At 44.1% G+C, this 23701-nt stretch overlaps 1 protein-coding gene across 1 annotated transcript; it reads left to right on the top strand.

Moving 5' to 3' along the window:
- The first annotated feature begins 2227 nt into the window (after positions 1-2227).
- On the top strand, positions 2228-10793 carry nfil3-5 (nuclear factor, interleukin 3 regulated, member 5). The gene is made up of 2 exons (XM_080520518.1): positions 2228-2614; positions 7567-10793. The coding sequence occupies exon 2, from the start codon at positions 8074-8076 to the stop codon at positions 9901-9903; it is 1830 nt and encodes a 609-aa protein (XP_080376644.1). The 5' UTR covers positions 2228-2614; positions 7567-8073; the 3' UTR covers positions 9904-10793.
- The last annotated feature ends 12908 nt before the right edge of the window (positions 10794-23701 follow it).

Raw genomic sequence — 23701 nt, 5'->3', positions numbered from 1 at the left:
GAGCGCAGGAGTGTGTTGGGGGTTGGTGGTTCTACCATGAGGAGTGGTTGGAGGAGGAGGAGCTGGTGCAAGTTCAAGGCCGCTGCTTCCTCAACGCAGTAATGGTGGTGGTGGTGGTGTGTGTGTGTGTGTGTGTGTGTTTGGTAAGCTGGTGCATGTGTGTGTGTGTGTGGAGCCAGACAAAGCAGGGGGATGGGATGTAAGAGTGTGATGGAGCCTTGGAAATGGACGTGTGCTTGATGCCATGCAGGGCTGACGCAACCGCACATGAAATATGGTGGCGATGAGCACACGGGGCTTTTGTGGGATAATAAATAAAAAGCTCCTGAGCAGATCCCACTTCACCAACGGACAAACAGCGTCAAGGATGTAGCATTAATGCTTAATAATATGTGCAATATATTTAATCCTGTCTCGGTGTTAATTCGAGGTGAACCGGTGCCAAAATGCCAGTATAAAGAAAAACAACAAATGCAATTCAGTGATTAATGAATGTCAAGCCACATATTATTTAAGCCGCAAAAAATAAATAAAAATCTCGACACGAATCATAATGTGTGTAACCTTGAAATAAATGTTTCAAGATTAAGATCTCCTTAGTCAGATATACTCTTTATATTCCCGCAGCTAAAAATGCTTTGAACTTGCAGAACTCGACCTTCTCCAGACAGCAATGCCAGGGGGATGCATAATGTTAAGTGATCAACACGTACGAGGGACAAAACATCACTTATAAGCTCATTTCCACTGATAAAAGGAGCCTTTCTTTCTGCGTTAAAATAAAGAAAAATAGCTTTGCATTGAAGTCGGTGTGAGTGCAGGTTGTTGGGCTTCTCTGTAGTTTCCCAACAACACAGAAGGATCACCGTTTTAAACACAGTACGGCAGCAGATTAGTGGCTCTGCAGTTAAAACTCTGAGATTTTTACATTCCTCAGAACAATAGCAGCATATGCTGACGTACTTAAAAAACACCGTGTTTCAGCTGTTGCAGCTGAGTTCAAGTGATGAACTGTGGGAGCAACAATGACACTTCCAATCAGTCCAGAAAGAAAGTTGTAAAGAGAATCTGCAGCACAAACGGCTTTATAGGGCAGTAATAATAAAAAAAAACAAAAAAAACAATAAAAATCAAACTCACGTTATATTTTGCATTACTGCATGCAAGCATCGCAAATCATAAATGTGTGTCCATTTAAATACTTCATGGTTCCGTGAAATTAGATGCAAAGCTTAAATATTTTGCCGGTATATCTCTACCAATAAACCTCGATCATATACAGATTTGAACACAAGGGAAATGTTCGTGTTCTCCATTCTTTGGAAATAAAAATGAAATATCTTGCTTCACTATTGCAAATTCAGCTTGTAAGTCCATCCAGCCATCTTCTGTCCCACTACTGTCTGCTTGTTGCTGCAACAATGCAGATTTCCCCTTTGTGAGGAGAATAAAGGAATATATTATCTTATCTTACCTTATTTGAACGACAGGGTGCTGGAGTGGGGCGCTGACGCCCAAACAGGTCTGTATGAAGCCATTTGGAGCCTCCGATTATAGAACTTGGGATTAACAAAGTATTTCTATTTTTATTTTCATTTTATTCTGTGATTGTGGCTTGGAAGCATGTGCACCTGGAGGAAACCCACAGGGAGAACATTGAAAACTCAGACTGGGGTTCCTCTTGCTGTGAGGTCACAGTGCAAACCACTGCACCGTATGACCAGTTTAAAATATAACGTCTTCATAATGGTAAACGTTCTCCTATGGTTTAGCCATGATTATCCAATATAGGGGCCATGATGGACAAGGCGATGGAAAACATAACTTCAAAATAAACTATTACCTTTTTCCAGTTTAGATATATTTGCATTTAAGCTGTAAAACTTTTTTTTTTTTTTTTTTAAATATAGGTTTCCATTCTGGGGACACCAGACGTCCCTGGCAGGATATACGAGAATGAATAGGTTTGAGTCACCAGGAGAACACGCACTGGCTCAAAACGAGTAAAATAAGAAACAGTTAGTGGACTTGTCATTAGTGTCAGTGTGACAGTCCAGTGGCTGTTATGAAGACAGGACGTGGAGGAGGACAGGACGGCTGAACAATAAGACCCGCTTTAATAACACGCGCAGGGGAGGGAAGGACAGAGAGAGGGAGAGAGAGAGAGAGAGAGAGAGAGAGAGAGAGAGAGAGAGAGAGAGAGAGGGAGGACAAAAAACGTGACGAGGCAGCCTAAGAGCTGTTATGCAACCGCTGACCTACTAACACATATTTCTAGAAAGGGAGCAGGAGAAACTGGAGCAAAGCGTCCGGCAGCGCGCAGCAAGCAGGAGGCAGCCCGAGCCAAGAGCCGCAGAGCCGCACCGAGCGACCCGCCGAACCGACCCCTCCGAGCCGAGCCGAGCCGAGCAGGGCAGCACCACGGGGAACTTTCTCTGGCATTTTGGTGTTTTGCTTTTTTTCCAAATTCCGTGAGGGTTTTCGTCTTAAGACACACTCGCACACGGGAGCAGGAGGAAACGGGAGCGAGACAGCTTTTGTGTCGGGGAACAGCCTTGCCACCTCTTCTCCGCTCCTCCGGGACGACAGGAAGGAGAAAGGAAGACAAAAAAAGGTTTGTTTTGACTGCGTCTTGCGTTTTCTTCTGTGTGTGTGGTTTTTTTTTTTTATTATTATTGCTTTTTTTGGTTTCTCCATTTATTGCGGTTTGGCTTAATCCTTTCATGCGGGGGGGTCATGATGACGCTCGTGGCCGGTTATTGTTCACATGGCGGCTCTGAGCTCGAGCTCCGCCGGCGGACTCGCGTCCGTGACTTTCACGCGCTTGCGGCTTTTAAAAAAAAAATATATATTATTATATTTCGTGCGTAAAATGCGGCACGAGGGGGTTAAAAGGGCGACTTTTGCGGCTTTTTTTTTTTTTTTTTACGCGTTTCCCCCCTCCCTTCCCCCCATAACCATTGTGTACAAGTATAGAAAACTGAAAACGTGGTCGGGCATTCTGTGCTCAATGTCAAGGTAATTCGCCCTCCCCGGTGGTGTTTTCCAGGGAACGGGGGGGGAAGCAGGCGCGCGCCGTGTGCTTAAACGCAGACACAGTGTCCTCTATTATCTGCCGCACGTGGCGGGCTGTTGTTCGTATCTGCGTGTTGGCGAAATGTAGGTCACTGGATCAGTGTGGTAACCGAGCTATTAGTGCTATAAGGGCTGGGCTGCAGTTTTTTTTTTTTTTTTTTAACCTCCCCCATTTTATTGAAATGATCGGGGAAACTCGTTGTTAGGAAGTGAAAGGTGCAAGGATTATTTATTTATTTTTTTAATTCCTGAGACACGTAATAAAAGAATACAAAATTCTACCGTGTTTTCCCCACTCAGTTCCATTCGTGTGTGGAGTAACAAAAGACACGTTTAAGTGTTAAAAAAAAAAAAAAAAGGGGGGAGAAGATGAACTGAATGCGTGAAAAGTGAGTCACTGGGTGACTCTTTTGCCTCACAAGGTGTGTTAAGTAAAGCACAGAGCTGCTTTGAGGCGGTTGGAGGGGATGACATAACCAGCACACAGCAGGGAGAAGCAATAAACAGCAGCTCCCTCCTGGGACAGAGGCCTGTAATTGATTCCCGTTCACACCCCGCACTCTCTCTCCCCGTCATCCACACGCATCCATCAAACTCTTATTCCTAAAACACCAAATCTCCACGCTTCCAAACTGTATTTTAGAGATGCATTTCGTCAATGATGTAACAAGGGCAGCTCGGTGTCTGCGGGCTATTTTTAACTTGCTTTAGTCTTTCTCTTATCCAAAAGCAAATATGGCACAGGGAACAAAAAATAAAAAGCTGATTTAACACCTTTTTTTTTCTTTTTTCCTGGGATCTGGTTCAAAGCTGGCCTTCCTAAAAATAAAAAATAAATCTCGGCAAGGTCTTGGCGTGACTTTGTGGTAAAATTAGAACAGTAAAGTGAACATTGAGGATGTGATGCAATGCATGGAAACCCCTGTCTGGAGAAGTTCTGAGTCCGCCCGCTGCCAGCTGGTCTGCGTTCAGAGTCATCTGCAGCCCGGGCCCAGCCAGCTCCCTGAATGTAGGTCAAACCTGAATCTGGGTGAGGAGACACATGAGCTTTACAGGGCAGGCGCCGGACTACTTTGACTACTTGCTCTGGCGCTCTGAGCCACATGAGACCGGAGTTTTCCTGAGGACACATTCAGTACAACTGTTTTCTCTGGTTTTCTTTGGTTTTTTTAGTGGCAGTTTTGTCGTCTTCTTTTTTAAACTTAATTTGTAAAACTGAACTGTTCTCATCAGCTGACAGTAAGTAACTGAACTCTTTTGCCTTGTGACGTGTGACGAGAATTCAGGTTCAATAGAAGCTATATTTGACATAGGATGTACATTTGTAAGTGTGTCAACTGAGTGTGCAGAGGGGAAAAGTAAAGTCCAGGTGGAGTTATCAAGTATGTTGAACTCTTCACAGTGGCTCCGGTTAGATATTACCTTTTGCTTGGCGTTAACTGGCACGTTGCCATGTAGGTCTGACGGGGAATGTGTGGATTCCTGACTTCCAGTTTTGTTTGACATAAAGCCACGGGGCAAAATGGAGGCTCCCCAGCCAGGGCCCCTCCACGTGTGTGTGTGGCGTCGGATCATTTGAAAGGTGGAGGAAGGGAAGAGGATGGCTTACATTTTACTCACACTTGCCCCGGAGAGGGTCAAAGGTGAGGCATTCCTTCCTTGAGCGGCAAGTGCTTGTGAACTCCCTCAGACTTGTGGGGTTTTTTGGGGTTTTTTAAGTCAAGAGAAGAAATAAAACAGAAAGAAGGAAAAAGCTGTTCGCTGTTGCTGCAATGAATCACTCTGGTAGATGATAAATTAGCCTATGCACAGAGAGCCTATTACACAATGTACCGGGCCCAGTTTGTCTTTATTTTCTGGCAGTAGCCTGGGCTCTTAATTCAGAGCACAACATGCACCGAGAGGGGAAGAAGAGACGAGGTGGGGTAGGGGAGGGGAGGGGGGGTGGGGGGAGGGGGGGCTACGCAGCCAGTAACCTGTGGCTTCTGCTGCGACGTAATATTCATGGGTTACACAAGCTTTGCTCCGCAACAAGAGACATTCAGAGCACGTAGACCAGGAGCAGCGACAGCAGCCCCTCCCTCCCTCCCTCCCTCCCTCCCCAGCAGTCCTGAGAGAGAGGGAGAGAGAGAGAGCCTGTTATATGTGAATTTGGCTGCAGAGAAGGGTGTGTGCTCTGACGTCAATCTCCCCGTCTCACACTATCACTTTTCCATCTGATTCACATTGTTGTATGCTGCACAAATTACCCCCTTCCCCCTTCCTCACCCCCCCCCCCTCCTCCCAGGTTTCTGGCGTGAACAGGATTCGGTGTTGCGTGGAAATAACTGGGGCTTTCATAATTTTTTTTTTTGTACCCAGATGACGTAGTCAAGTGCGAGTCCTCTGCTCATCCTACTGCAGATTCTGTAAAATTCCTCTCATGTCCACCGGCTGGATTCCTCCCGTCACCCCATCCCTTCCCCGTTTCCTCCCTCCCTCACCTTCTCTCGCTTGCTCTATTTTTAGAGAGCACTCTAATACCCTCCTTCCCTCTGCTGCTCTCCCTCCCTTGCAGTCCCACTGACCTATTTCATGGCGCACCGTCAAAGCCAGGAGGAGTGTTTACTGCTTAGCGTCGTTTCTAGGTCAGTGGGACAGCGCAGACGTATGCGCTCTTCCTCCTTCCCGCCTGCCTTTGTTTCGTCCGCCTCTCCCTGCTTGTCTTTTTTTTTTTGGGATCGGAAAAGGGAGAGGAGGGGGGGGGAGAAGAAACTGATTCCACATTTTTCCACATCTGTTAGTGGTTATCTTCAAATCCACTTTATGTTCAGCGAAGCTTCACACAAGTTTGTCGAGAAAAAGAAGCAAAGAAAAACACGGCAAAAAAAGTAACTTGAGGGCATGTCTGCCTCATAACATGACGCTCGTGGTTCAAATAAATGGGGGAATTATTTCGAGCGGTTTTCAAGTAGTTTCGAGGTCACGGTGTGGGTTTTACTTGAAATTGAGATTATGTAACAGGGTCAATGACACTGACGGGAACGGGTCTGGAGACGAAAACCTTGAGTGAGATAACAACTTGACACTGAAGCAGGATGTTTGCATTGCGGGAATAATACTCATAAGTGAAGGTTAGCGGAGTCAACGAAAGAACCTTTGTTCTGCTGTGTTTGAGAAATGAGCGTTGGTTTTTTGTTTCCGCCCTCTCTCCATTACTGATTAAACAACAGGAATGAACTCTGACAAGTCTTTGTTCAGCTGAAGTGTTCACCTCACAGAATGAAATGAGAAAAAGAAAGGAAACACAAAGCAAATACAGGAGAATGAAAAGAGCCCAGAAGCCGCTTGCAGTTTTTAGTTTTTTTTCCAGTTACACCCTAAAAATCATCAGATGAACTTTTGTGAGACGTAATTGGAGCTCAGAATTATTCTTTTATAATAGCAACATGTGTTCAGTGAGAACTGACCTCAGCAGAAAAGGCACATAGTTAAACACTCGAGTCACAAACTAGCAGCTTTTCAGGCAGAAAGTTTACAGGAAGATCAGACGATCATAAGAACCTCCAATGACAAAATGTCATGTTTGGACTCTGTGAAATTCCAGCGTTGCGAATGTGAAGCAACACTAGAGTCATTGTTGCCCATGGGCACAGTGACCTAGATTATTACATTCAGTGTGTGTGTGTGTGTGTGTGTACGTGGCTCCACCGCTCAGTGCAACGATGTGTTATTAACTAATGCATATCAACTGTGAACTGCTGTGCAGAGGGAGGATAAAAACAAGTCGTGCATTAAGCAGGAGAACATCTCGCCATTACATAACCACCAGACTGCCGTCAACATCCGACTGAGCTGCGGCCTACATTGTTTTTGACTTTATTGATGCAAGGTTTCCTGTCAACGCTACACAAGGAAGTCCGGCAGCTTGCAGTGACGTGTCATTTCAGAGCGCAGAGAAATGCAGAATCACGCCGCGTTGTCCCCGGGTTCTTAAGAATTTAAACGCCCAAAAAATTGGAATTGTATTTAAGGATGCAGAAATGCACCGTCCCACAACTGCGTCGTCCTGCTCCCTCCTCCCTCAGATCTATCAGCCTCTGTGTCCTTGCATCAGGTCGGCCTGCCTCAATCCGTGTTATGTGACAGTGGCGTCTTACACAAGAGCGCAGCTGCTGCTGCTGCGACACATGTTTAGTCCCTGGATACTTGAGTGTGTGTGTTAATACTTAGACTCTGCAGCCACTGTGGTTGTCTCTTCAAAGTCCAGGGAGCACAAGAAAAACAAAAGCACTGTCTAAACAATTGGGGGGGGGGGTTTGTCAAAGATTGCAGGCTGATTTGGAATAAACAACCTGCATATTGATCTGAATGTGTTTGTGTTTTCGTTCATTTGTCTCGTTTTAACTGACTTACAGGTAGAACATATGCCACAATGAACCTCCAGGAGTTTACAGCTGATCTAACCTGCTTTCTTCCTCTCTCCCCCTCCTCTCTCTCTTTCAAATCCAGTTTGTGATCAGCAAGCTTCAGCGCTGAGTCTGGATCCTCCAGGAGCCCTGAAGTAGACGGACTGACCTACATCCCGATTAAGACGCAGCGAGAAGCAGGGCGCGTCCCGACAAGCATCGCTTCGCTGTCGATTGAGGAAGACACTGATAAACCCAAAGTCACCTCCAGCGAGACTCAAGACTCTTCGCCCCAAAATACACACTTTTTTTTCCCTCCGAGTTCCAAAAACTACTTCAATGTCTGAGGTTTTCGTGGAGTTCCACCTCTTCTTGATCTTCTTGGCTAACATGGACACTTGAACGTTTCCATTTTGAAATAAAAGGAAATCAATGAGGCCATCCCTCCGAGGAGCACAAATACCTCACCCAGAATTTTTTGCTGACCCTGCGACATAGGTCAAACCTCTTAGTAATACAGCGGAAGGGTCGGCTAGTGACACATCTCTTTTTCCCTTCCCCCCCTTTTGCCCTCTGCCAGAGTCACACTCTGGCCCCCATCTGGGAAAACATGGAAAGTCTCAGTCTACACCTTCCATCCACCAGCAACAAAAACACCATGGAGGTCGAAAGCTTTTCTCCGTACAGCGCCTCTCTGCCGTCCCCCCTCCCCGAGGGCGGCGAGCGGAGCGGCCGCCAGGCAAAGGGTTCCAAGCCCAACGTCACCTCGCGTCGCAAGCGAGAGTTCATTTCCGACGAGAAGAAGGACGCCTCCTACTGGGAGAAGCGGAGGAAGAACAACGAGGCGGCCAAGCGCTCCAGGGAAAAGCGTCGCCTCAATGACATGGTGCTGGAGAACCGGGTCATGGCGCTGAATGAGGAGAACGTGCGTCTGAAGACGGAGCTCCTCCAGCTCAAGTTACGCTTCGGCCTCATCAGCACGGCCTCCTACATGGAGAAAAGCCAGCAGATCTCCAACAGCGTGGCCGAAGCCAACAGCATCGGCAACGGGAGCAGCAACGACACCCCGAACAGCAACGCCTACTTCTCCAGCAGCGGCTACTCCAGCGCCTCCCAAGTGATGCTGAACTCGGACTCTTCTGAAACGGAACAGTCGAGCCGTGGCGATCGACACACGGCGCTCCACAAGTACTCTCCCCGGGGGTCCGTGTCTGACATGTCTGACGGTTCCTCCAGAGACAGCCCCGAACCCATGGGCTACAACATAAAGAAGGAGCCCTCAAGCATGGAGATGGCGGAACTGGAAAGCAGCAGGATTCCCAATGGCATCACTAATGGGATTACCAATGGACTGCCAAGTGGGGCTTACCACGGCAACCACGCCGCCCTGGTTTCTCCTCACCAGCAAAGCGCCCCAGTGGCCGACAATCCGATGGACTACCAGCATCACCAGCAGCAACAGCAGGTCCACATGGAGGCGTCCAGCCCTGCCCCTCAGGCCACCTCTGCACAGAGGAGCGTGATCCTGTACCGCTCCAGCAGCGGCTGCTACCCCGTGGAGAGCCAGAGGCCGGAGGAGCAGCAGAGCCAGCAGAGCAGAGCGTCTCAGCACAGCCAACACAGCTTAAACTCCAAGTTCTCAGACTGCTCCGTGACCATCACGGAGGTCGCCGAGAAGCTGGAGAGGACAAAGACCGTGGACTCGCCGCAGTACGAGTACACCAACGGTCACATGGAGTCCACAGAGGAGCTGCAGCAGAGGTATAGTCACAGCATCCAGCAACAGCGCGACAGCCCGTACCACTGCAGCTACCAGGACCAGAGCCTCCAGCACACTGAAAGCCACCAGAACCCCTTTGCCCCTGATCTGGTCCACAATGAGGAGGGCAAGTCCTCCTTCATCCAGCACAACGGCTACCTCAACACGCTCGACGAAGAGCCCCCAGTGCTCACCTACGAGGGAGGCCCCCGGTCCGACGGCTACTACCAGGAGAACTCCTCCAACAAAGACACCTCCTCAAGCGACGGCGACCCTCGTAGCTCCGACAAGGAGGGCTCCACCGACGACGAGTCCCCCTCCTCGTCCGCCTCCGACATCAGCAGCTACCACCAGAAGGCAGAGGGAGCCGGCGGTCTCCACGGCGAGTGCCAAGCTGAGCTCAAAGGCACGGCGCTGCCCCACAAGCTCCGCCTCAAGTACAGAGCCTTCTGTAGCGCGCAGAGCGGCGCGGAGGCCATGGTCAGCACATCCATGTCCCCGTCCCCCACCCTGCCCCAGCACCCTTACCTGGCGCTGCCCCACAGCCACCACGGCAGCCAGGCCCACGGGGACGACAAAGAGGTGGAGGGCGAGACTCGGTACGCAGAGGAGGCGAGGAAGGAGGGAGGGAAGAAGGGATCCGGCAGCGGGAGGGGCGGGCGCAATAAGAGGCGAGACTGAGGAGCAGCAGCTCCTGTCACCTCTTTGTTGTCTGCAGACAACCGTGACTCACGTTGGCACCTTGCAGAGACAGACGAGACGCCAGCCATGTGTGTGAGGTGTAGTTAAAATGTGATTCCACCATCGAATTTCACTGTGTCACCCCTGAACGCCCCCCCCTCCCCCTCGACACTCTCCTACCTCCCAACCATCTCTGCGATTAAATAGAACAAGGTTCACGAGGGACGCGGCAGAATGAAACTCTCCAGAGCTGCAGTCGGGGATAATTCCCGTTCTTCAATGATTCATCGTTGTAAACTGCCTTGTTGGCTGGCCAGTGTTTGCTGTGGCATTATGGGAACATTCCTTTAACCAAAGACACACATCCCTCCTTCAATATCTCCTCTTTTTGGCAAAGAATGACATTCTACCCTCCCTCCTCTTCCTCGCCCTTCATAACCTTCAGCACACAAGTCCCCTTCACTTCTCGAAGCACTTAGATTGTATATTACTGTGACATATAAATTTGCATATATGGAATATATATTTTAAGAAGAAAATCATGTCAAAAAAACAAAAAAAAAAACAAGTGAGATGTGGAAGTTGAACTTTAAAAAGTGATCTGTTTGTTGTTTTAAGACACCATGTACAGTCCCCCCTCCTTTTTCTGTCTTAAAAATGCCTCAAAGATGAGCCACAACTTGTGAAACAAACAAAAAAAAAAAAAAAAAGAAGAAGAAAGGTACATTTTTGTTAAGATCCGTATCCTGGTTCAGATGATCTGAGCTTTTTGACACTCAAAAGTTGTCATGGCCAGTGATTTATTATTATTATTATTATTTTTTTAATATATTTTTTTATTTTGCATATCAGTCCAGACTACGGAGTCACACACTGCTGCTGGCAGAAAATTGACAAGCACAAGGCGAGCCTTGTTTGCCAGCCATTCGGCGAGAAATCAATAGGTGTTTTTTTAAGAATTTTTTTCTAGATCCAAGGCAACAATTGTCTCATGAGTAAAATGGCTCTTCAGTCGCAACCAGCAAAGCTGCTCTCTCTTCATAAGGTGCCTCTTTATTGTGTTGTTCCTCGTCCCCGTCACCTCCGCACTGACCTGTTTTAGCTCCAGTAGCTGCAGTAGAACTTTCAGTATGTACAAGTTGAACTGTCTCACTTCCTGGTGCCTGCCTCTGGCCACTATGTATAAATGTAAAATTGTCTCTTATCTCTTGTATACTGCTGTCATTATTTTATTATTTTATTAATATTGTTATTTTCTATTGTATTCGGTTATAATTTGTTTTTTTTTTGGGCTATTATTATTATTATTATTATTTTTATGTGTAATTTTCTGTCATCCATGTGTGTCATTTCGCTCTCTGCTCTTCCTCGTGCTGTGTATTTACCCCCCCCCCCCCGCCCCCCCGGCTTCCATTTGTACTCCGTGTTACTGTATAACCGTTGTCGTTTGCCGAAAGGCTTTTTTTTTTTCCAAAAATGGAAGAAGAAAAAAGAAAAAGAAAAAAAATTGAACAAGGCTTGTCCTGAAGTGATTCTGTATCGCTATACTTCATCTGGATAATGCAAATTGTTTAAAAAAAAAAAAAAAAAAAAAAGAAAGAAAGAAAAAAAAAAACAAGCCCCACACTACTTTTTGATCATAAAAGATCCAAAATGGGTGGGGGGCGGGGGGGGAGGAAAAAATAAATAAAAAGGTTGTTGAACTTCTGTACGTCTCTTTTGCACTTCTTGAGTCGCTTGTTGGAAAAGCAGCAGCAGCAGCAGCAGCGACGTGCTGATTCACCGGCTCAGACAGGAACATCCCAGTCTGCATCCCAACACACACCAGCAGCCAGACAAACACAACTTCACCACTTCACGCCGCCCACCGGCAAACCTCCACTGAAATAACTCTGGTGGACACTCTGCTGTGTGTGAAGCTGCTGGATAAATATTGACAGACTTGGAAAAAGTGCTAAATAAATCACAAAATACACTTAGGAAATGGCTGTTTGTGTAGGAAAGTGTTAAGAGAATCAAGAAAACGTGCCAAAACTTTTCCTAATATTTCTATAAATGCATACACACACATGCATATAAAAGTATACTTGTAAATGATCTCTAAATAAATAAATATATTTACAAAATAAACATAAATAATTAACACATATCTAATTCTGCATGTCTGAAAAGGAGAAAGAAAAATAGTCTTCCACCTTCTCCAAAATTCAACAATCACATTTTATAATTATCCTCTTATAACTCAGGTCAGCCATTTTACATTTTAGATTTAGTAAAGACATCAATTCAACTTACCACTATACAACTAGAATAAAAATGTAAATTATTTAATTCCACGAAAATGTCCTTTACATCTTAGAGCAACAATTAAACATTTATTAAAAAAAAAAAAAATCCTCACAGGCTAGAAAAACTTGGCAAATATTAAAATCTAAAACTATTCGGTTCATTGTTTCTACAGATCAATGTTTGAGATTGTTTTTTTTAATGACTGATTTCATAAGAGGTTGTGAAATCTACATTTACATAACCTCACGCTGACTGGAAAAATTACACAATCAGATAAATTATGTAGATATGTTTTTTCATGGCAGCCAGTTGCGTCTACAACAATCTACATTTGCGTGTGTGTGTGATATGTAAATATTGATCAATTGATTGACTTCTGATACGATATGACGAATACCATTCTACTGAACCTTCACGTTGACACTGTAACCAAGATATTAGAAACACCCGTGTAGTGCATTCCAGCTGCACATCTCTGGAAATACAATCCGAACGAAATCTAAATCTCCCAGACGACGTCGGGCACAAGAGAGGAACTCTGGAAAGTTTGAATCCACTTCAGGGTTTGAGTGTTACATCACGTTAGGTTGTGTAAGCGCACGTCATTTAGATAAGTGCCCAACGAAAATTGACTCTGGCAGCGTGACTGAAAGATTAGCAGAGCAAACTCTTATGCAGCGTTTGAATCAATCCAACAATCTTGGTCCACGCATTCACTTTTTTTTTTTTCTCTTCTTCCCCAGCATGTGACTTTTTATAACCTCATCTGAGATCAAATACATGAAGTGGATAAAAAGTGTATGTGAGCAGTTGTGCACATTTGAACTAAAATTTTAAAAAAGTGTTTGGATGTTTACATGATTGTTGAGCAAGTAAATAAATTCACTATCACTACTAGACGACACTGCTCAGTGTGCGGCAGCCATGCCAGCTTCCAATAAAGGCAGCAACAAGTCTCTTCCTGTTGCAAGGGCAAAAACTGTTCTGACAATCACATAATGTTGTTTGGTAAAGCTGCCGAACAGGACAAGGGTTAAAGAAAAGGCCAGAAAAGAAAAGAAAGTGAAACACTAATCAGTAATTTGGCATCTCGTTCTGCAGTCCCCGTGCTTTTTATGCTACGTTCATTTTGGGCGCAATACTTTGGTTTTACTGCCGGAAACTTTATGATTTTCATTCCCTCGTCAGCGCTGTTTACTGCCGGCTGCTGATTTTAGAGCCCATAAAGGGCAAACAAAGGTAGCGAATGGCTTTTGAACATAGTGAAGCATTTAGTAGCTAACAAGCCAAACATTTCCCCCGGGAGTTAAAACCAACGCCAAATTAAAAGGAGCGAAAGAGAGCGAGAGTATTGGATTCACTCTCATCAAATAGCCAGAAACTGGGCTCCAAATGATTGCCGATGTTTCTCCACATCTGCTCGATGCAGAACCAGACAACGGCGTGCAGCTGTCTAACAAGGTGCTGATGTGTCATAGCAGCTTGTTGTATTCCCTGTAAATGTGCTTTATTGAACAAGAATATATCAAGATAATCAGGAAGTCGATGGCGACGCCTCAAATAAAACCAAAAACCCCTTCAAATGCATGTAAAGCAACAAAAACTCAGCAGTAATGGTAGTGATGCGTGTTGGAAACCTACTGTACCACTGCTTCTTCTTTTTTTTTTACCAAAATGTTCTACTAGCTGATTATTTATACAAACAATTTGCTGACGTAATTGTGTTGTGATATAAAACAAAGCTCCTGCCTCTATGTTCGACTCGTTTTAGCGTTTTACAGTGTCAGCCTGACTCTACAATTTCGCACTCAAACAAACACTTGCTATTCAAAAAGCCGTCGTCAAGTTGATGGTTGACGTCGAGGCGCTTGTTGCTTCTTCTTCTCCAAGTCATTTGTTCATTAATCAGTTCATTTCAAAGAACTGGTGTTATAGCCAGATCTGCATGGCTGTTGAAAATGTGCATGAGGAACTAAAAAAAACCCAACAACATGTTACCTTTCCTAATGTTATTGGGTGACTGAGGGAGACTAAAGTGCTGACAGTGCAACTCATGAGTCACAGCAACACAATCATGTGAACACTAATAACATATCTGAAATAACACACTGTGAAATGAGTTACTTTGAAATCAAATAGGTATTTTTCCCACATATTCACTCCACTACTCGCAAGGTGACGCTTTTCGAAAACAGCCCGGCACCACGGCCGTAGCAAATAGTTCTTATGCACAAACACAAGTAAGCGGACAAAAAATAAATAAATAAATAAAAAAACTCAGTCCATAATCTCCAGGGACTTGATAGTTATGTGGTTAACTGTGACAAAAATCCATCTTGGTCATCTTGTTCTCTGCATGCATGTGTGACGTTTTTCACAGGAAGTGACATATTTCCAAAATACATTTCTTATTATGTCACTCTAATGAACTAACAACAATAACATTTTTATGACGTCTTGGGGTTTTCAGCAAGTCGCTCCACATAAACAAAGACAGTATCATTTGTCTCATGCAGACCAGAATTACTCAATAGCATAAAGCAATATCTCAACCGGCACCTCTGTGGTGAAATAGAACAAACCCTCCAGTAATATGGGATTATGCTGGAGACGTTTGGATCTCCATTAATCTTTTATAAAAATGCAGTCGCACATGAGCGAAGGAAACAAATCCAAGCTGATAAACAACAATAATGAAGAGGCTTGAGAAGTAATTGCACTGGAGTGCAGGATGAGTCACCACAGTGTTACACAGACAGAAAAGGAGGCACTTAATTTGATGTAAAAATATTCCAATAATATGTTTTTTTTTTTTTAAATGTTTTTAATGATTTGGCACCAAAATGTGTTTTTCACTTGAAGAGTTCACCGTCATTAAAACGAACAGATATTTCAGCAGGGTGCGTGTGAAGACGTTTACTTCTCATGTCCAACAAGTTCAGTTACAGATATTTGTCCAGATGGGTTTTAGGTGGAGAAATGGGGGGGGAAAAACCAACATAAAAGGTATTAGACAAAAAAAAAAAAAAAAAAAAAAAAAACATGTTACGCAAGTGTTGTATAAGAGCTGCGTCAGACTGTGAATGCTGAAATGCTGTAGCCCTTACAAGCAGCCCCCCCCCCCCATACAGCCTCCTCTGAGTCTGGTTCTGCAGGGTTCTTTCTGTTTAAAGGGACTTTTCCTTTGCTTACTCATGTGGAATTGTAGTTTTCCTTGTCTGTGGACGTTAAATGAGATGACAAGTGTTTTTTGTAACTATTAAAAAAAAGCAAAGTGTCTGATCTAACAACAACAACAGCGGCGGCAGCAGCTTGGTGGGCAGAGCAGAGCAGAGCAGAGCAGAGCAGAGCAGAGCAGAGCAGAGCGTATGCCAGGCGCAGGGTTACATAAGAGTCTTTACAGAAAGGGAAGGAGAGACTATCAGATACGGAGGTGTTGCAATAATAAGGAAACTCCCCTTATTTCCTGAGAATCTCCGGACGGTCGCTCTGCCCAGAGAGTGTAAACAAAAATATGTTTTGTTTTGTTTTGTTCTTCTTCTTGTTCTTCTTCTTCTTCTTAACTGTGTGTATCCAGACAGTTTATTGGCTCAGTGCTTGACATTGTGTAATCTGGTGACGCAGATGAAATGCATTCACAGCACTTCTTGTTTTGTAGGATAAGATTTTTTTTCTTCTTTTTTTTGGGGGGGGGGGGGGGGGTAAGATGTGTGTGTGTGAAAGCCACTGACCACAGATCAACCTGCTGTTTCTGATCAGTAATATGAAACTGTTATGCCTTCTTCCCTCCTGCCCTCCATGACCACCCACCAGCCCCATGGAACAAGGTGACATTCCTGAGAAAACCGCAGTGCTTGGTAATGCACTGCTCTTCTCTCTGTTAGCCCCCCCCCCTCCCTGTGTCTCTTCCTCCTTCTGTAAACCCCCCCCCCCCCCCCTCCCTCTCCATCTCATTTGTTTTCCAGCCCATCTTTGAGCTGTAAAAGCTGCTTTATGTTGTGCGGAGGCTTGTGAAAAAAAAGGGGAAAAAAATCGGGCCAGAAGAGTAAAAGTAGGTCAGTGAGGAGGAATAGGAGAGGATGGAGGAGAGAGGAGGGAGGGAGGGAGGGAGGGAGGAGGGGGTGAGGCAAAAGAGAGAGAGGGAGACAGAGACAGGGGTTATTCGGAGTCGAGAGAGAACGAGAGAAGGGGGGAGGGAGAGTTACATCACATCGCTCTACAGTGTAAACTTGAGCAAACTACTCAGAAACCCCCCCCTCCCCCCCTTGTTGTTGCTTAAGGGAACAGGTCAGTGATGCATGCACATGCACACGCACACGCACACACGCACACACCCTAACTGACTGACTTACATAACTGACTGTCACTCGCCAATCGGTGCCAGTTTAAGGCGGCGCAGATTTCATGATCTGTTTATCATTTACACAATTATCGTTTCAATTCATTACATAACTGGAGATCAGCTGAACGGACATTGTTGTGTGGAGCAATTAAACAGCCATCTGGAAAAACACCGGTTGTGTTTGTCGCCACGACACTTGGCTCCGATGAGACTGACACCGAAACTCCACCTCAAATTTGCACGGCAGAGTCGAAATAAAAACCCTTTTATCGTCTGAAGAACTGCGTCGGAGTTGGTAGGTCATAGCACAGTGTGTGTGTATGTGTGTAACTGAGAGAAAGAGAGAGAGAGAGAGAGAGAGAGAGAGAGGGAGGGAGGGAGAGAGGGAGAGAGGGAGTGAGGGAAGGGGGTGTTGGCCCTGTACTGCCGACAGTGATCAACAACCCTGACGGGTTATGTAACCGGGATGCTGCAGTATGTAGGTCAGCAGCGCGGGGAGAGCGAGGGATGGGGTAAGGAGGATGGAGCTGAGGAGCGCGTGTTTGCATAACAGTCCTTTTCAGCCATTTGTCCGCACACGGAGGCTGCGAAGCACGAATCGGGGCAAGCAGATGTCAAATAGCATCAGTCACCGCAGAGGGTCTGCGGCTCGCTGGACTGAAAACGCTCCGGCCCGACGGGAGGAAGTCACTCCACTGCACCGTGCAACCAAGCCACACGTACCTTCACACGTCGACTGGCGGAGTATAAATCTGTATATTTCACATTGCAAGGTCATTGCGAGGTGTTTTTTTTAGCGTTAGAAAGCGTTCGAATGCTTGCACCCCGCTGACCCTCCACGATGGAAACGTACACAGATGCACACATATAAGCCTGCATGCGGCAGGTCAATTATTAAACACATTTTGCTGCAGGAGTGGACGTGCAAGCCGAGAGAGACTCAAATTCCCCTCGGTGGGCATTTCTAAAGCTATTAATAATCTTTCAATGCACCCTGTGAATTTCAACCCCATAAATAATTAACTGTGACGGTTGACGCTTTGAGTAAATATGTGAATCTGTTGCTGAACCTTCTCCTGTTTGATTCCATCAGTTAAAAGTGGCAGTTTCACAACCGCAAATGAAGCCCGACCTCCAGTTAAAAAAGAAAGAAAAAAAGAAGAGAGGATAAGAAGTTGTATCAAAGCTCCAAAATAAAAAATAAAAAAATGGACACCTGGAGGAAACCTGAGAGAGAAAAACAACTCCTCCGCTGAACATGCTTGGTCGGCTCCTCGGGAGGGAGTTTCATCGCCTCCCATGACCCATTGAGCCCACGTCCGTCACAGCCCTGCTAAAATAGGTCAGCCCATGCGTGTGGTGTGTGTGTGTGTGTGCGTGCGTGCATGTGTGTGTGTTTAAAGCCACAGATGTGCGTGTGACCACGGTTTTCAGCAGGGCTGGCGACTGCAGCAAACACACACTTAATACAGGCGGCGTTTCACGCCGCAGAGCTTAAATAGGCCACGATAAAAGTTGTGCACATCCGAAAAGTAGGCCACCGCGAATGGCCGAGTGTGTGTTGGTGCGTGTTTGAGGGATGAATCAGCTCCCTCTTATGCAATGCTGAACCACACTCAGGTCCCATTACCATATCTTGTGCCCCTGTGCAGCAGGAAGTAGCTCGCTGGAGTACATGTGTGCACTTTTGTCCAAATAGAGAGCTAGGGGAGGGATGCAGGACCGGCAGTCTTTAATGCTGCGTCATCGGCTCTCCAAACCCGTTCTTTACAATCAGTTTGTCAAAGAATGTAATGGGAAGCTCTGGCGATTTATTCGAACGCGACTAGAACAAACGTATTTTTCTATGACTGTATGCGGATACTGTATAAATGTAAATGTTGTGCGACTCCATACTGGTGCAAGTGTCTTGTCTGGTCTTGTTTTTAACGCCCAAATCAAATTCCTCTTGTGCTGAGCTGGCCTGGCAGTAAATCTTTCCGATTCCTGATTCGAAATAACAATCAACAAGCAGCAACAGGAGAAAGTCAAGAGAATAAAATGACTTATTCGAGTGCAAAAAGTAGTGAGAAGAAGTGTGAAGTTATCAAATCCCCACCCTTCACCCAGTGTTCTTGTTGTTTCATTAAATCAGTACTCATGGTGGCAGTTGTCAATGTCTCTACAAAAACAATCTAAAGGAAACAATAACATAAAAATAAAAAATAAAAATTATCATCTTATTCTCTCTTGTGCCTGCCACTCCCACTTCACAAAGTTTTTAGATTTTCTTTCAAATTGCTTCACGTCTGAACCTTGTTTCAGCTCCTCATTCAAGCATTTCCCACCATCTCGCCTTATGATAAGATTCAAAGCTGAACTGTGTCATTTTACTTCATTTTAATTTAGTTTTGCTTGCTTCGATTAAAAAAAACATGTTATTGTCTGTAAATGTCATTATTTTTAATTGCAGGAAAAGTAAATGAGTGTGATCCAGATAACCAACGTCATCTCTGACCCTTATTGCTCCTGTGTGTGGAGAAGTTAATGATTTGATATTACTCATAGCGTTACTCCAGATAACAATGCCATAAATGAAATATGGACGCAGGGTGAATTATGATCCTGTTTGACTTTGAACTGAAATGCTCTTATGTAATACTTTAAGTATATGTTGTATGTGTATTTTGCAATTGATTTTCTCATCTATTAAAACCCAGAGGAATTAAAGGGATTCATTCTATATACAATTGTGCTTTTAATTCTGAAAATCTAACGACCATTACTTTGGTTTTATTTATTTAGTTTGTTGTTTGTCATTTCTGACATTAAGCTGTTCAAATCCTCCCCAGAGCAGAAATATATTACTATTGTCAGCAAACAAACACGGATTTATACAGATTCTTGACAATTATTACTGATTTGCAGGTTAAATCATTTTGGACCCGGAACTGAGCCCTGAGGGACACCATAGCCACTGACCAAACAGCACCAACCAACATCAATCAATTTACCAAACAGCTTGATCCATTTTCCAATTTTTTAATTATAAATATCATGACATCGGTGTCCGGACACATCTGTCATGGTTAATTGTGTCAAAGGCTTTCTTGTTAATAATAAATATTCTAAGAGTGTGTTTCTTTGGTTTGGCAGCATTTATGATTTAATTCATTCATTCTAATTAATACATACTTTTGTGAATAAATCAGACACACACAAAGTGTATTGATGCCCAAATACAAACACGATCACATTGAGTCAAATTTAAGGAATAGATAAGACTTTAGAAGTCAGTTGGACGTCATCTCGCCTGTTTGCTAATAGAAACATGAAAGAAGAAGAAGAAAACAAAACATTTACATTGAGGCTTCAACATAACCTTCACTGCTACCGGCTGCGATGGTAAAAGAATAACAAAAACTGCGTCAAGGTTCCAGCCATTCATCAAAACGGCAGTGCTTGTTTACGTGGAATTGTTCACACATCCGGACGTTATCATTATTAGTATGTAGAAATACATTTGTAACACAGTGTTGGAGGCAATGGTGATTATTAATAACGATAATAATCCGTAATCAGAGACGGTAATTTCATGCAAATTCAACTAATTTGCTTTATGTAAAAGACGACGAACCAGTACGTCTTGTCAGAATGTAATTTTTCTTTTCATGAGACACACGCATCCAGCTTAAGCTCAATCATTCTTTTATTTATTCATTGAATGCATGAGAACGATTCAGGGCCGTGTCATTTAATTGCAAATATTGTTTCATTACAAAGCGAGAGAGGTATTGTTAATTTGTGCTTTGAATACTTTCATCAACCTGAACAACACCAATGTCTTACTATTTATGTGGTGGTCATTTTCTTCCAGCTGTGTTCTTTTTTTTCTTTTTTCTTTAAATGCTTTGATGTCGGCTCTTCCGATCATTCACCACAATTCACCAAGCGTTGGATTGTTCACCCACCAGAAGGGGACACGACCTGATTCTCGGCCTCGTTTACACAATGTTTTGGCATTTCCGTTTCAGAGAACCTTCTCATTTAGACAGCAACATTTTGAAAACGATGTCTGTTTACAACGAAATGGCAGAACTGCGGAAAATTGTGCAGTTTTTAGTTGGTTGTTTTACTAAAGAACCCACACACACACACTACTGAGCGTGTGCGGAAGAACTAGTTACTACGGCGACGGCGCGCATGCACAGTCGCAGCTTTTTCAGAAAGTTGCATTTTCATCAGCGTTGAGCGCGGCCGTCATATTAACAGACTCCCATAATGCATTTTGACCTAGACGACCGTGACACAGGAGAGCTTCACCCTACTGACGATGCGTTGTTGCCATAGTAACCCTGAGTCTCTGTAAGGAAAACACAGTCAAAGGAATTCATCGACGATACAAAAACAAAGAAGATATAATGCAAAGGAGCAGCTGTTCTGAGGACTTTGGGGTCCTGGACTGAAACTCACGTCTCAAACAATCCTCGCCTGCTTTCCGAGGCAGAGCAGCAGCATTCTAATAGCAGCGTTCACTCTTCCACACCGACAGAGGAAAAAAAACGCCACAGTTTGCCAGAAAAAGTGTCAACATACAGTTAAAAACATAAACAAAAAAAAAAATCCCCTCAATTGAAACATTTTTGTTTTAAATGGCAGAAACACCGTTCCACATGTTCCCCATGCACTGGCGTTGTTCCCGGGCAAAGCCGCTGCGCCGCATGTTTGACATGTTTCTCTGCTTCGACACACCTGATTGTAATGAAGCATCCGGCTTCTGTCAGGGGTCAAACAGGACGACTTTATTAAAATCACGTGTGTTGGAGCCGAGGGAGACATCGAAAACATGCAGGGAAGTGGCTCAACAGATCCACACAGCACACTGGGAATGGATTTGTCTGGCCGGCACGTGGCGATTTCAGAAGTTACGCCGTGAGATAGTTCCATAGGAGCACTCCCATTTGTCAGCGCTTAAAATGGAAGAGTCTCTTCCTCACATTTAAAACACCTGAATCATAGTCATTAAAAATTGTGAATGATGTGAAACATAGATAATTATTGACCTGTCGGATTGCTACGATCGAGTCAATCATTTGCAGTCCACAAGATGATCATTTATGCGACTGCTGCAATTTTCCCGTTGCGTCACAGCGAAGGGGCGCGGTGCGTGAATGAGGGTGGGTGTGAAGGGGTGAATCGTTCATCACAACATTTAGCCGGTGGCAAGTTTAAAGTGTCACATTGATCAGCTGAGAACCACAGAAATGAGCACAAACTGATGTGACAGGAGCCACTTTCACTGCACTGTAACACAAAGTGAAAGTTTATGTCATATCCAATGAAACTGTTTATTTATTCATTTATTTCAAATTTGCAAAAGATTCATCTCTGTTCTGTGCCTGTTTCATCCCCAGTACAGACGCTGGACATTGGATTAGATGGAGATTACATGTTCAAAACACGCATTTAAACTAGTTGCAAAATTAATGGTCACCTATTAAACAGCATGTTTATAGGTGTTTTTTTGCGTGCGAGAGGAAGCCTGTCTCGGTTGACCTTGGTTGTAACAAAACTCCAGGAAATCAGCTCAGCCAAGAAATAATCTTTGTAACAATTATAACATAAAACCACAGAGCTTGAGTCGGAGTGTTTTCTAGTATAAATCCAGTAAAATGACCATTAGCTCAGTATGTGATATTTACTAAGCTTTATGGAGTGAGAGAGAGACGGGATACGATGAACACCCATTTAATTAAAAGCTGCAGAATTTTTTATTTTTTTTTAAACCCATTGAAAAGTAGTTTTAAATCAATGACTTTATACTTGTATTTATTCAGCAGGTGCAAAAGGGACGGCTTAAGGTTTTGTAATAAAGAGCACTGGTTGATTCGGTCCTGACTTGTTTGTCAGCTGCAGAGAATCGACTCTGGCCTTTTGATCCTTCCCAGTAAAACGAGTCACACTTGTGAGATACATGTGGACAGTAACAATATTTTACTGACATCAAAGGAGCATTAACGCGCTGCGACATTAAACCCTGAGGGCACCGCGTTGTTCCATAAATATTTTACCCGAAACATGGAGGATCGATGAAGTTAATTAAACACAGAGAGGAGGGATTCCAGTCACACTTCCAGGGAGGCAATAAGACTTTATGTGGTGCTTCTAATCAGGCCTGGTTCATTATTGGTGGAGGGTTTATTAATGCTTTCATTGTCTGCAGTGGACCTTTAGAACAGGTGCAGACCCACTGTGGTGACGTGAGGTGGAGCTTCTGGAGGTCAAACACAAAAATGTTAAATTTGGGATTCTTTGAAAACGTTATCTCACACATACTTAAATCAGCAGTAATTTGTCTTAAACTATTCATTTTTACTCCACATATCTGTTCGTGCAATTTGTATTAATCTGTATTTTTTTAACGGGTTTTCTTAATTTTGCTTTCATTTGAGAGGTATTTGTCTTCATCATTGCATCATGAGCATTCATTTCCCTATGGTTGTCACCCATTCAGTCAACAGTAGCAGCCAGCCACAGTATATCCTCCATAACATGAGGAAAAAACTTGCTGCTTGAATGGTCTTTTTTTAATAAGGAATTATTAAAACAAACAAACAAACAAACAAAAAACTGGACAGTAATCCTTATGGTTCCAAGGAAAGTATACCAGGCAGGTTCTAGAAACAAATTACAACTTAAAATAGTAAAACCCTCAAGGAGACCATAATGAACTGCAGTAGACAACAACAAAGTCCAGATGTGTCGACATAATTCTTGTACTGACACAAACACCATCTGAGGTAGGAACCAGGCGGAGGTAAGAAACTTAACATGTACCTCAAAGTGCAAAACATTTAAACATTATTTATCTATGTCACTTTTAGTGAATCGATTGTTTTCCTGACTTGTTTGCCTAAAGAAAAGTTCTGTAACTTGGGTCATAAAAGTACAATATTCAGCCCATTATTGGCTCACGGTTGCCATGCCTTTTGATTTTTCAATTACTTGCACATACCTTGAAAGTGTAGCCGGGTGCTTTAGTTCAATGTGCCGTCTCAGGTTTGCTGTTGATGTTGTTGATGTACCGAGTTGCTTCTTCAAATCCGGCGAGCAAAGTTTACACAAAAATGTTTTTTTCCCACCTGGATCATCACTGACCTTTTCATAAAATTCTCTTAAGTAATCATA

This window comes from Blennius ocellaris (genome assembly GCF_963422515.1).
Source record: "Blennius ocellaris genome assembly, chromosome: 3".
Classification (NCBI taxonomy): domain Eukaryota; kingdom Metazoa; phylum Chordata; class Actinopteri; order Blenniiformes; family Blenniidae; genus Blennius; species Blennius ocellaris.
Note: the sequence above shows the minus strand (reverse complement) of the source record. Positions and strands in the feature narration are given on the sequence as shown.

Excerpts from the sequence above, each read along its gene's own strand:
- nfil3-5 (XM_080520518.1), top strand. The coding sequence starts at position 8,074 with ATGGAAAGTCTCAGTCTACACCTTCCATCCACCAGCAACAAAAACACC.